The following is a 13,298-nucleotide window of genomic DNA, read 5'->3' as shown; positions in this document are numbered from 1 at the left end:
TATCTCTCGCGCTCTCTCACTCTCTATCCTATCTCTCGCGCTCTCTCACTCTCTATCCTATCTCTTGCGCTCTCTCACTCTATTCTATCTCTCGCGCTCTCTCACTCTATCATATCTCTCGCGCTCTCTCACTTTCTATCCTATCTCTCGCTCGCTCTCTCTCACTCTCTATTCTATCTCTTGCGCTCTCTCACTCTATCCTATCTCTCTCGCTCACTCACTCTCTATTCTATCTCACTCTATCCTATCTCTCTCGCTCGCTCTCTCACTCTCTATTCTATCTCACTCTATCCTATCTCTCTCGCTCACTCTCTCACTCTCTATTCTATCTCACTCTATCCTATCTCTCTCGCTCTCTCACTCTCTATTCTATCTCACTCTATCCTCTCTCTCTCTCTCTCTCTCTCTCTCTCTCTCTCTCTCTCTCTGGGTCATGGCATTCCTCATGTGTTTTTGTTGTTGTTCAGCGGGCCAAAGTCGGCTGACACTCTCTGTTGGCTAAGTGACTATTTATAACTGGCTGCCAAATGCCTGTTGATCAGCCTGGGCTGGGCTGTCCTGTCATGGACTTTACCCCTGGGAGAGAGACAGCGCAGAGGCAGTAATGGCATCCAGTATCACAATTAGCATAACATATGTTTAGACCTTATCAACTTATTATGATTTCATCCAAAGAATTCTAATTCTATGTTCTGACCTATTATTGAATGTAATCTATGGCAGAGAAATGTGAGCTCTCACGCTGCCTTTGGTTAGTCAGATCAGCTGCTTTATATCAGTCATACATTCAAGATGTTGTGAGAAACAGTGAGTGGAGAGGACATCACGGGTAGGATGACTAAAGTTACAGAGGTGCTTTTTCTAGTATTTGTTATTTTAATGTTACATTTTATTTCTCCAGAAGGTTTTACCACCGTCGGGGGACTGAAATGTTGGTTTGGAAGGCTTAGAGCTAACTAACACACGACAGCATTGGTACCAGAACATTCTGCTAAATGTCCAGACTGGAGCACTGGGCTTTTGCAGTGATAAGAGACAATTGTAAACTCTGTAACACCAAATGGAAAAAAATGTTGTAAATGTGTCAAATGTCATGTGCAATACAATGCTCTCTATTTCCGTCTCCGGTATTTTGTTTAATTTGAGACTATCTGTTTCCTGGAGAGAGTTCCAGAGCCACCCGGTGTGCAGGGCTCTGCCAGGCCAGGGAGGAAGAACCCCACTCTGTGGCGGAGAGATCACAGGATGTGTGGGCTGCTGCACAAAAACACAATCTGCTCCCCTCACTCCCCCTTCTCACTCTTTCTCTGTTACTCTCTCTAAAACTGAGACACACACATACACAACCCTGAGATCTGGCTTGAATTCAACCTTGTGTATTCTTTGACATTTCTGTGGTAATGGCACAGCTGCAATCTGAAGCAATGGTTTGCATCAGCCATGTCACTTCTGTTTTTTGACAATTTTGTGGAACATTGTTCAATTCAGGGCAGCTCAACTTCCTTGTCTAACTTGGGTCATGTTCAGTAGGCAGGAAAGGAGGAAACGTTTTGAAACTGACAAGGTACTGCTGAACATGAACTTGTCCAATATGAACGGTCATTTTCATTTCACATCCTGAACTAAACCTGTTATTCCCTCCTCCCTCTTTCTTTCTCTATCCCTCTCTGTCTCTCTGTCTCTGTCTCTGTCTCTGTCTCTCTGGCTCTCTGGCTCTCTGGCTCTCTGGCTCTCTATTCCTCTCTGGCTCTCTATTCCTCTCTGTCTCTCTGTCTCTCTGTCTCTCTGTCTCTCTGTCTCTCTGTCTCTCTGTCTCTCTGTCTCTCTGTCTCTGTCTCTCTGTCTCTGTCTCTCTGTCTCTATCCCTCTCTGGCTCTCTCTTGCTCGCTTTTTCTCTCTCTCAATTCAATATGAATTTAAGTGCTTTATTGGCATGGTTAACATATGTTTACATTGCCAAAGCAAATGAAATAGAAAATAAAAAGTGAAATAAACAATACAAAATGTACAGTAAACATTAAACTTACAAAAGTTCCAAAAGAAAAAAGACATTTCAAATGTCATATTATGTCATTATACAGTGTTGTAACGATGTGCAAGTAGTTAAAGTACAAAAGGGAAAATAAATAAGTATAAATATGGGTTGTATTTACAATTGTGTTTGTTCTTCACTGGTTGACCTTTTCTTGTGGCAACAGGTCACATCTTGCTGCTGTGACGGCACACTGTGGTATTTCACCCAGTAGATATGGGAGTTTATCAAAATTGGATTTAAAAAAAATCTTTGTGTCTGTGTAATCTGAGGTAAATATGTGTCTCTAATATTGTCATACATTTGGCAGGAGGTTAGGAAGTACAGCTCAGTTTCCACATCATTTTGTGGGCAGTGTGCACATAACCTGTCTTCTCTTGAGAGCCAGGTCTGCCTACGGTCGACTTTCTCAATAGCAAGGCTATGCTCACTGACTCTGTACATAGTCAAAGATTTCCTTCATTTTGGGTCAGTCACAGTGGTCAGGTATTCTGCCACTGTGTACTCTCTGTTAAGGACCAAATAGCATTGTAGTTTGCTCAGTTTTTTTGTCAATTCTTTCCAATTTGTCAAGTAATTATCTTTTTGATTTCTCATGATTTGGTTGGGTCTAATTGTGTTGCTGTCCTGGGGCTGTGTGGGGTCTGTTTGTGTTTGTGAACAGAGACCCAAGACCAGCTTGCTTAGGGGGCTCTTCTCCAGGTTAATTTCTCTGTTGGTGATGGCTTTGTTATGGAAGGTTTGGGAAGCGCTTCCTTTTAGGTAGTTGTAGAATTTAACAGCTCTTTTCTGGATTTTGATAATTAGCGGGTAACGGCAGAATTCTTTTGTCCCATTTTGTTGGTTGGTGAGCGGACCCCAGACCTCACAACCATAAAGGGCAATGAGTTCTATAACTGATTCAAGTATTTTTAGCCAGATCCTAATTGGTATGTTAACTTTTATGTTCCTTTTGATGGTATAGGATGCCCTTCTTGCCTTGTCTCTCAGATCGTTCACAGTTTTGTGAAAGTCACCTGTGGCGCTGATGTTTAGGCCGAGGTATGTATCGTTTTTTTGTGTGCTCAAGGGCAACGGTGTCTAGATGGAATTTGTATTTGTGGTCCTGGCTACTGGACCTTTTTTGGAACACCATTATTTATATCTTACAGAGATTTACTGTCAAGGCCCAGGTCTGGCAGAATCTGTGCAGAATATCTAGGTGCTGCTGTAGGCCCTCCTTGGTTGGTGACAGAAGCACCAGGTCATCAGCAAACAGTTGACATTTGACTTCAGATTCTAGTAGGGTGCTACAGACTGTTCTTGTGCACTCGCCAATTCGTTGATATATATGTTGAAAAGGGTGGTGCTTATGCTTTATCCCTGTCTCAGTCCATGCCCTTGTGGGAAGAAATGTGTGTTTTTTGCCTATTTTAACCGCACACTTGTTGTTTGTGTACATGGATTTTATAATGTTGTATATTTTTCCCCAACCCCACTTTCCATCAATTTGTATAGCAGGCCCTCATGCCAAATTGAGTCAAGCTTTTTTGAAATCAACAAAGCATGAGAAGACTTTGCCTTTGTTTTGGTTTGTTTGTTTGTCAATTAGGGTTTGCAGGGTGAATATATGGTCTGTTGTACGGTAATTTGGTAAAAAGCCAATTTGACATTTGCTCAGTACATTGTTTTCACTGAGGAAATGTACGAGTCTGCTGTTAATGATAATGCAGAGGATTTTCCCAAGGTTGCTGTTGACGCATATCCCACGGTAGTTATTGGGGTCAAATTTGTCTCCACTTTTGTGTATTGGGGTGATCAGTCCTTGGTTCCAAATATTGGGGAAGATGCCAGAGCTAAGGATGATGTTAAATAGTTTAAGTATAGCCAATTGGAATTTGGTGTCTGTATATTTAATAATTTAATTGAGGATACCATCAACACCACATGCCTTTTGGGGTTGGAGGGTTTGTATTTTGTTCTGTAGCTCATTCAAGGTAATTGGAGAATCCAGTGGGTTCTGGTAGTCTTTAATAGGTTATTCTAAGATTGGTATTTGATCATGTATATGTTTTTGCTCTTTGTTTTTTGTTATAGAGACAAAAAGATTGGAGAAGTGGGTTATCCATACATCTCCATTTTGGATAGATAATTCTTCATGTTGTTGTTTGTTTAGTGTTTTCCAAATTTCCCAGAAGTGGTTAGAGTCTATGGATTCTTCAATTACATTGAGCTGATTTCTGACGTGCTGTTCCTTCTTTTTACGTAGTGTAGACCTGTATTGTTTTAGTGATTCACCATGGTGAAGGTTTTCTGGGTCTCTATGTTTTTGGTTGGATAGGTTTCTCAATTTCAAACCATTTATCATTGTTGATAATGTTCTTAGGTTGTCTGCTTGAAATATTTTGATTTGATAGGGAAGCTGTTTAGACCTTCACTATTACAGTGAAGCATTTTGTTCAGGAAGTTGTCTAGAAGTGATTGAATTTATTGTTGCCTAATTGTTTTTTGGGAGATTTCCACACTACTTTCCTTCCTTCTATAGCATTTCTTAATATTATTCAGTTCCTTTGTCTTTGATGCCTCATGATTGAGCAAAGCTCTGTTCAAGTAGAGTGTGATTTTGCTGTGATCTGATAGGGGTGTCAGTGAACTAACTGTGAACGCTCTGAGAGACTGGGTTGAGGTTAGTGATAATTAGTGATGTACCGATATGACATTTTTAGTAGATACCGATATCCGACATTTACCTTGTAAAAGAAACGATACCGATAACCGACATTTACCTTGTAAAAGAAACGATACCGATAACCGACATTTACCTTGTAAAAGAAACGATACCGATAACCGACATTTACCTTGTAAAAGAAACGATACCGATAACCGACATTTACCTTGTAAAAGAAACGATACCGATAACCGACATTTACCTTGTAAAAGAAACGATACCGATAACCGACATTTACCTTGTAAAAGAAACGATACCGATAACCGACATCTAACATTTTAGCATCCTTTTAAGCATTCTAGTACAGTTAAATAGTTAACACACACACATGGACGCAGCAGTCTAAGGCACTGCATCTCAGTGCAAGAGGCGTCACTACAGTCCCTGGTTCGAATCCAGGCTGTATCACATCTGGCTGTGATTGGGAGTCCCATAGGGTGGCGCACAATTGGCCCAGCGTCCTCCGGGCCGTCATTGTAAATAAGAATTTGTTCATAACTGACTTGCCAAGTTAAATCAATTTTACACACACCGTACTGACCAAAAAGCTATTTTGTTGGCATTTAGGTATGTCCCCATTGCCAGTAAAACATAATCAAAACCTATTTCTTTCACTTACTTGCTGTGCTGTTTCATTGTTTTGTTCAGTCGTTTCATTCTCAACCAGGATTTCGATGGAACGCCGTTTGGGTCTTTGCGTGTCAAAAAAGATACAAATAACACTATTTGATGTGTCAGATAAGCTTGTTGACCAATCAGGACCTGAATATGACTGCATGTCACATAATAATATAACGCGTTTATACATTTTTTACGTAGTTATTACACATTGATTACACTATCACTCGTATTTCATATGTCACAACGATTCATCGATACGTATGCTATGATGCTGGTGAAGTTGTCTCGGGCACCTGCAGTGCTGGTCATAAAAAAAGCTAGCTAGCTCATGGATGCAAACAATGTTCTTCCCCAAAAACATAGCAAAACAACATAATCGGTTTCAGTAGCTAGGTGTCATCTAAAATAACCCTAATTTATAAAACTGTTCTAATTTGATTAATGGTGGTCGGACCCATCTATGTGAAGCTAGCCACAATAAGGGTTAGCCACAATAGTGGACTTTGCGGTTAGCCTTCAAAATAAAAAGTATACTATTTGTATTCATTTGCATCACTGTCAGTGACATACTGTTATTTTGAAGGCAAACCGCAAATTCCACTATTGTGCCTAATCCTTATTGTGGCTAGCTTCACAACACATAACCCGGTCTGATCGAGCCTCACTAGCCAGATGAAGCTAGCTGGCTGCTTATAACGTTAGCTTTGGGCAACAGGGTTAAGCAGTTGGCTAGCTATTTATTTTCAGGAACTGAAGTTCAATTTCAATAAGCGAACAACAAGTGGCAAACAAGCTAATACTTACTCACAAAGATTCCTAAATCATTGCTAAGAAAAATGAAAATGACTGCAGTTTCTACTGGTCATTGTTTTCAGGCTGGTTGTATTTGTGCTAGCTAGGTACCAAGCCAAAGCTAGCTACCCCAGAAGTTGCGGTTGAACAAATTATGCTTTATTACCAACGCGGTAGTGTAAACACATTGTTCGTGGCCGGTGTTTGCTTGTTTGCAGACTTTTTTGTACAGCTTTGACAGTGCTACTGTATCTTTTTTGACACGCAAAGACACAAACGGCTTTCCATAGTATGTCGTGAAGCTAATAGCAGTGACGCTATTACTGTGTAACTCCGGTATTGCAACATCTGAAAAACTGCTCGACCAGGCGGCGATTGCCAACATCACCCACAACAGAGTACGGTTGATTGTCAAGGGCAATGAATTCCATTATCTTGGCTTTAATGGATTTCACCTTTTGAGTTGTCTCGCTGAAATGTTCTTACTCTTTCAAATGACTGCTCGACTTGTTGACTGCTCGATCCACACAGCAGACATTGTGGGCTAGGTTAGGAACGCTATGTTGCACGTGTAGCGCAAAATTTTACATGGCGTCATTGCATCATGTACCTACGTTATATAGGTATGCACGGTAGCTTTGACATCGGTATTAAACTAGACATCGGGCCAATACCGATGTTGGCATTTTTAGCTAATATCGTCCGATTCCGATATGTTCACCGATATATCGTGCATCCCTAGTGATAATGTAGTCTACAGTACTACTGCCAAGAGATGAGCTATAGGTGTACCTACCGTAGGAGTCCCCTCGAAGCTTACCATTGACTATGTACCTACCCAGCATCCAACAGAGATGCAGGAGTTGTGACCCGTTTTTGATGGTGATGTTCTAATCAAATCAAAGTTATTTATATAGCCCTTCTTACATCAGCTGATATCTCAAAGTGCTGTACAGAAACCCAGCCTAACACCCCAAACAGCAAGCAATGCAGGTGTAGAAGCACGGTGGCTAGGAAAAACTCCCTAGAAAGGCCAAAACCTAGGAAGAAACCTAGAGAGGAACCAGGCTATGAGGGGTGGCCAGTCCTCTTCTGGCTGTGCCGGGTGGAGATTATAACAGTACATGGCCAAGATGTTCAAATGTTCATAAATGACCAGCATGGTCAAATAATAATAATCACAATAGTTGTCGAGGGTGCAACAGGTCAGCACCTCAGGAGTAAATGTCAGTTGGCTTTTCATAGCCGATCATTGAGAGTATCTCTACCGCTCCTGCTGTCTCTAGAGAGTTGAAAACAGCAGGTCTGGGACAGGTAGCACGTCCGGTGAACAGGTCAGGGTTCCATAGCCGCAGGCAGAACAGTTGAAACTGGAGCAGCAGCACGACCAGGTGGACTGGGGACAGCAAGGAGTCATCATGCCAGGTAGTCCTGAGGCATGGTCCTAGGGCTCAGGTCCTCCGAGAGAGAAAGAAAGAAAGAGAGAATTAGAGAGAGCATACTTAAATTCACACAGGACACCGGATAAGACAGGAGAAATACTCCAGATATAACAGACTAACCCTAGCCCCCCAACACATAAACTACTTTAGCATAAATAGTGGAGGCTGAGACAGGAGGGTCAGGAGACACTGTGGCCCCATCCGATGATACCCCCGGACAGGGCCAAACAGGCATGATATAACCCCACCCACTTTGCCCAAGCACAGCCCCCACACCACTAGAGGGATATCTTCAACCACCAACTTACCATCCTGAGACAAGGCCGAGTATAGCCCACAAAGATCTCCGCCACGGCACAACCCAAGGGGGGGCGCCAACCCAGACAGGAAGATCACGTCAAGTGACGCACCCCTCCTAGGGACGGCATGGAAGAGCACCAGTAAGCCAGTGACTCAGCCCCTGTAATAGGGTTTGAGGCAGAGAATCCCAGTGGAGAGAGGGGAACCGGCCAGGCAGCGACAGCAAGGGCGGTTTGTTGCTCCAGTGCCTTTCCGTTCACCTTCACACTCCTGGGCCAGACTACACTCAATCATAGGACCTACTGAATAGATGAGTCTTCAATAAAGACTTAAAGGTTGAGATCGAGTCTGCGTCTTTCACATGGGTAGGCAGACCATTCCATAAAAATGTAGCTCTATAGGAGAAAGCCCTGCCTCCAGCTGTTTGCTTAGAAATTCTAGGGACAGTTAGGAGGCCTGCGTCTTGTGACCGTAGCGCACGTGTAGGTATGTACGGCAGGGCCAACTCGGAAAGATAGGTAGGAGCAAGCCCATGTAATGCTTTGTAGGTTAGCAGTAAAACCTTGAAATCAGCCCTTGCCTTAACAGGAAGCCAGTGTAGGGAGGCTAGCACTGGAGTAATATGGTCAAATATTTTGGTTCTAGTCAGGATTCTAGCAGCCGTATTTAGCACTAACTGAAGTTTATTTAGTGCTTTATCCGGGTAGCCGGAAAGTAGAGCATTGCAGTAGTCTGACCTAGAAGTGACAAAAGCATGGATACATTTTTCTGCATCATTTTTGGACATAAAATTTCTGATTTTTGCAATGTTAGGTAGATGGAGAAAAAAAAATGCTGTCCTTGAAACAGTCTTGATATGTTTGTCAAAGGAGAGATCAGGGTCCAGAGTAATGCCAAGAGAGAGTAATGTTGTGTCTAAGGGGGCATATGGAGGAGGGAATGATGTCACCTCCAGGTAGGTGTTTGTCGCCCTGTGTGCTGAGGGTGTCAGGTTCTTGTCCAGTTCTGGCAATTAGGGCACCACAGACTAGTGCATGTCCCTGGGCCTGGAAATGGTGGATCTCCCCTTCTAGAATGGAGAAGCTGTCGTTGTTAAGGTATGGGGATTCTACTGGGGGGATATAGGTAGCACACATTACAAACATTTTCTCTATTGAGATAATTTCCTTACTAATTTATAGCCAGATGTAAAATGTTCCTGTTCTCTCTCTCTCTCTCGTTCTCTCTCTCGTTCTCTAACAGTGTGCTGGGGAGGAGTACTGGGTGGACAGCCGGACAGTATACATCGGTCACAAAGAACCCCCGCTGGGGGCCGATGCCTACATCCCTCAGCGTTATCCCGACAACCGCATTGTCTCTTCCAAGGTGAGCAGGCTCCACAGCAACCAAGCAGTTGGCATAACAACAGCATCACCTACCCCTGAATACCAAATCGATACCTTGATAACCAAGCCTGTTGTGCTCCATTAACAGTATCTCTGTCCTTTAGGGTTAGCAACCTTTTGGACCACACACACACACACACACACACACACACACACACACTGCTGTTCCTCTCTCTAGACTGCCTGTTAATAGTGTGTGTGTTCTCTCTACCAGTACACCGTATGGAACTTCATCCCCAAGAACCTGTTTGAACAGTTCAGAAGAATCGCCAACTTCTATTTCCTGCTCATCTTCCTGGTCCAGGTGACAATATGCCATTTTACCATACATATTGCACAGACTGGGGTTTCACATGTTCAGGTTACACACTATTAGTTAAAGACGTAGGCTATGTGAAGTCAATGTGACAGTTAATTAGGTAACGTTAATTATTTGGCTTGGAATTACATTGGTCAAGTAGGCATGGGCCTATGATCATGGTCCATGATAGATATGATATGACCCCGTCCAGTAGCACTATGAGGAGGAGACTAAGGTGGCTGGTCCAGCTTGCTACAATGGTTGAAGGGATAGTTTAAGATTTTGGCATGCTAGCTGCTCCTGTACACTTCCAGTTATTGCTCTAGCGGATGTTAGCAATCTCACTCTTTCTCTGTTGCTCTCTCAAACTGAGACACACACACAACCCTGAGGTCTGGCTTGAATTCAACCTTGTGTAGAATGGCGCCAGAAACTACCTTCAACATCATTAAAACTGCACACAAAGACATAAAAATGGTATCCATGAGTTCATCTCAAACCATCCCTTTAAACTGAAATGAATGAGTTATGAGTAATGAGTAACCAGCGGGTAGGAGGACGTTAGGTATGCAGGTGTGGTTAAATACTGTGGGGAGGCGGAGATATAAACTGAAGTCACCTGATTGCGCTCCATCACTCCCCCCGAACTGGAATTTATTTGAAACGATATTTATTGACTCCTGCTCTACTCTCCTCCTTGTTCCCTCCCTCTCTACCTCCTTGTTCCCTCCCTCTCTACCTCCTTGTTCCCTCCCTCTCTACCTCCTTGTTCCCTCCCTCTCTACCTCCTTGTTCCCTCCCTCTCTACCTCCTTGTTCCCTCCCTCTCTACCTCCTTGTTCCCTGCCTCCTTCCTCTTTTTCTCTCTCCTCAGCTCATCATAGACACGCCTACCAGCCCCGTCACCAGCGGACTGCCTCTATTCTTTGTCATCACCGTCACTGCCATTAAACAGGTCTGTTGATCTGAACAAAATGTCATAATTAATGGTATACAGTGCATTCGTAAAGTATTCAGACCGCTTGACTTTTTCCACATTTTGTTACGCTACAACCTGATTCTAAAATTGATGAAATATATATTTTTCCTCAATGTACAAACAATACACTATAATGAAAAAGAAAGAATACGTTTTTAGAAATGTATTAAAAATGAAAAACAGAAATACCTTATTGACATAAGTTTTCAGACCCTTTGCTATGAGACTCGAAATTGAGCTCATGTGCATCCTGTTTCCATTGATCATCCTTGAGATGTTTCAACAACTTGATTGGAGTCCATCTGTGGTAAATTCAATTGATTGGACATGATTTGGAAAGGCACACACATGTCTATATAATGTCAGAGCATAAACCAAACCATGAGGTTGAAAGAATTGTCTGTAGAGATCCGAGACAGGATTGTGTCGAGGCTCAGATCTGGGGGAAGGGTACCAAAACATTTCTGCAGCATTGAAGGTCCCCAAGAACACAGTGGCCTCCATCATTCTTAAATGGAAGAAGTTTGGAACCACCAAGACTCTTCCTAGAGCTGGCCGCCCAGCCAAACTGACCAATCAGGGGAGAAGGGCCTTGGTCAGGGAGGTGACCATGAACCCGATGGTCACTCTGACAGAGCTCCAGAGTTCCTCTGTGGGGATGGGAGAACCTTCCCGAACGACAACCATTTCTCCAGCACTTCACCAATCAGGAATTTATGGTAGAGTGGCCAGGCAGAAGCCACTCCTCAGTAAAAGGCACATGACAGCCTACTTGGAGTTTGCCATAAGGCACCTAAAGGACTCTCAGACCATGAGAAACAACATTCTCTAGTCTGATGAAACCAAGATTGAACTCTTTGGCCTGAATGCCAAGCGTCACGTCTGGAGGAAACCTGGCACCATCCCTACAGTGAAGCATGGTGGTGGCAGCATCATGCTGTGGGGATGTTTTTCAGCGTCAGGGAATGGGAGACTAGTCAGGATCGAGGGAAAGATGAACGGAGCAAAGTACAGAGAGATCCTTGATGAAAACCTGCTCCAGAGCACTCAGGACCTCAGGCTGGGGCAAAGGTTCACCTTCCAACAGGACAACGACCCGAAGCACACAGCCAAGACAACGCAGGAGTGGCTTCGGGACAAGTCACTGAATGTCCTTGAGTGACCCAGCCAGAGCCCAGACTTGAACATCTTTGGAGAGACCTGACAAGAGCTGTGCAGCGACGCTCCCCATCTAACCTGACAGAGCTTGAGAGGATCTGCAGAGAAGAATGGGAGAAGCTCCCCAAATGTGCCAAGCTTGTAGCATCATACCCAAGAACACTTGAGGCTGTTATCACTGCCAAAGATGCTTCAAGAAAGTACCAAGTAAAGGGTCTGAATACTTATGTAAATGTTATATTTCAGTTTTTTATTTGTAATACATTTGCAAACATTTCTAAAAAACAGTTTTTGCTTTGTCATTATGGGGTATTGTGTGTAGATTGATGAGAAAAAGATTAAGGCTCTAACGTAACAAAATGTGGGAAAAATCCAGGGGTCTGTATACTTTCTGAATGCGGTGTATGTTAATTCTCTGTTCATTGGTGTTGGAAGCCTTCCTCCACTGTGTTCCGTTAGAGACAGATGTGCTAACAGCAGGGATGTATGAACCTCTCCTGGCTAACAGGGCCCAGGTCAGGTCATATGCAATCATTAATCTACAAGATGACATGTTGTGTAGATGCCCTGGATACAGGTCACCATGCTGACAGAACATACCACTAATTTGATACCACGTACTGTATGACCTTGTATGACGGTATCGCCCTCTCTCCTCTATGTTCCATTTCTTCCAACGATCCCTACATATTTCTCCTGCCCTTTGCTCCTTGTATATCTCAACCCCTTCTCCCCTCCCTTCCTCCCCCTCTTCCTCTCTCGCCCAGGGTTATGAAGACTGGCTGAGACACAAGGCAGACTGCAGTATAAATGAGTGTCCTGTGGACGTGGTGAAGGAAGGGACGGTGGTGAGGACACAGAGTCACAAGCTACGGGTATGACTGCCTTAGTTTTATTTTATTTATTTATTTCACCTTTATTTAACCAGGTAGGCTAGTTGAGAACAAGTTCTCATTTACAACTGCGACCTGGCCAAGATAAAGCAGTTCGACACATACAACAACACAGAGTTACACATGGAATAAACAAACATACAATCAATAATACAGTAGAAAAATCTATATACAGTGTGTGCAAATGAGGTAGGATAAGAGAGGTAAGGCAATAAATAGGCCATGGGGGCAAAGTAATTACAATATAGCAATTAAACACTGGAATGGTAGAATGTGCAGAAGATGAATGTGCAAGTTGAGATACTGGGGTGCAAAGGAGCAAGATAAATAAATACACTATTGGGATGAGGTAGATTGAATGGGCTATTTACAGATGAGCTATGTACAGGTGCAGTGATCTGTGGGCTGGTCTGACAGCTGGTGCTTAAAGCTAGTGAGGGAGGTAAGAGTCTCCAGCTTCAGAGATTTTTGCAGTTCGTTCCAATCATTGGCAGCAGAGCACTTGAAGGAGAGGCGGCCAAAGAAAGAATTGGCTTTGGGGGTGACCAGTGAGATATACCTGCTGGAGCGCGTGCTACGGGTGGGTGCTGCTATGGTGACCAGTGAGCTGAGATAAGGTGGGGCTTTACCTAGCAGAGACTTGTAGATGACCTGGAGCCAGTGGGTTTGGCGACGAGTATGAAGCGAGG

General features: G+C 43.4%; 1 protein-coding gene across 4 annotated transcripts in view; it reads left to right on the top strand.

The window, feature by feature from the left end:
* LOC120058356 (probable phospholipid-transporting ATPase IH) overlaps positions 1-13,298 on the top strand; it is a 95,419-nt gene that overhangs the window by 16,867 nt on the left and 65,254 nt on the right. For all 4 annotated transcript variants that reach the window (XM_039006962.1, XM_039006961.1, XM_039006960.1 and 1 more), the window contains exons 2-5: positions 9,137-9,259; positions 9,494-9,583; positions 10,454-10,534; positions 12,484-12,591. In XM_039006962.1, the coding sequence (XP_038862890.1) occupies positions 9,137-9,259; positions 9,494-9,583; positions 10,454-10,534; positions 12,484-12,591 (402 nt within the window). The remainder of the gene's footprint in view (positions 1-9,136; positions 9,260-9,493; positions 9,584-10,453; positions 10,535-12,483; positions 12,592-13,298) is intronic.

Source organism: Salvelinus namaycush, chromosome 13 (genome assembly GCF_016432855.1).
Source record: "Salvelinus namaycush isolate Seneca chromosome 13, SaNama_1.0, whole genome shotgun sequence".
In the NCBI taxonomy this organism is placed as follows: Eukaryota; Metazoa; Chordata; class Actinopteri; order Salmoniformes; family Salmonidae; genus Salvelinus; species Salvelinus namaycush.
This window is presented reverse-complemented; position numbering and strand designations above follow the sequence as displayed.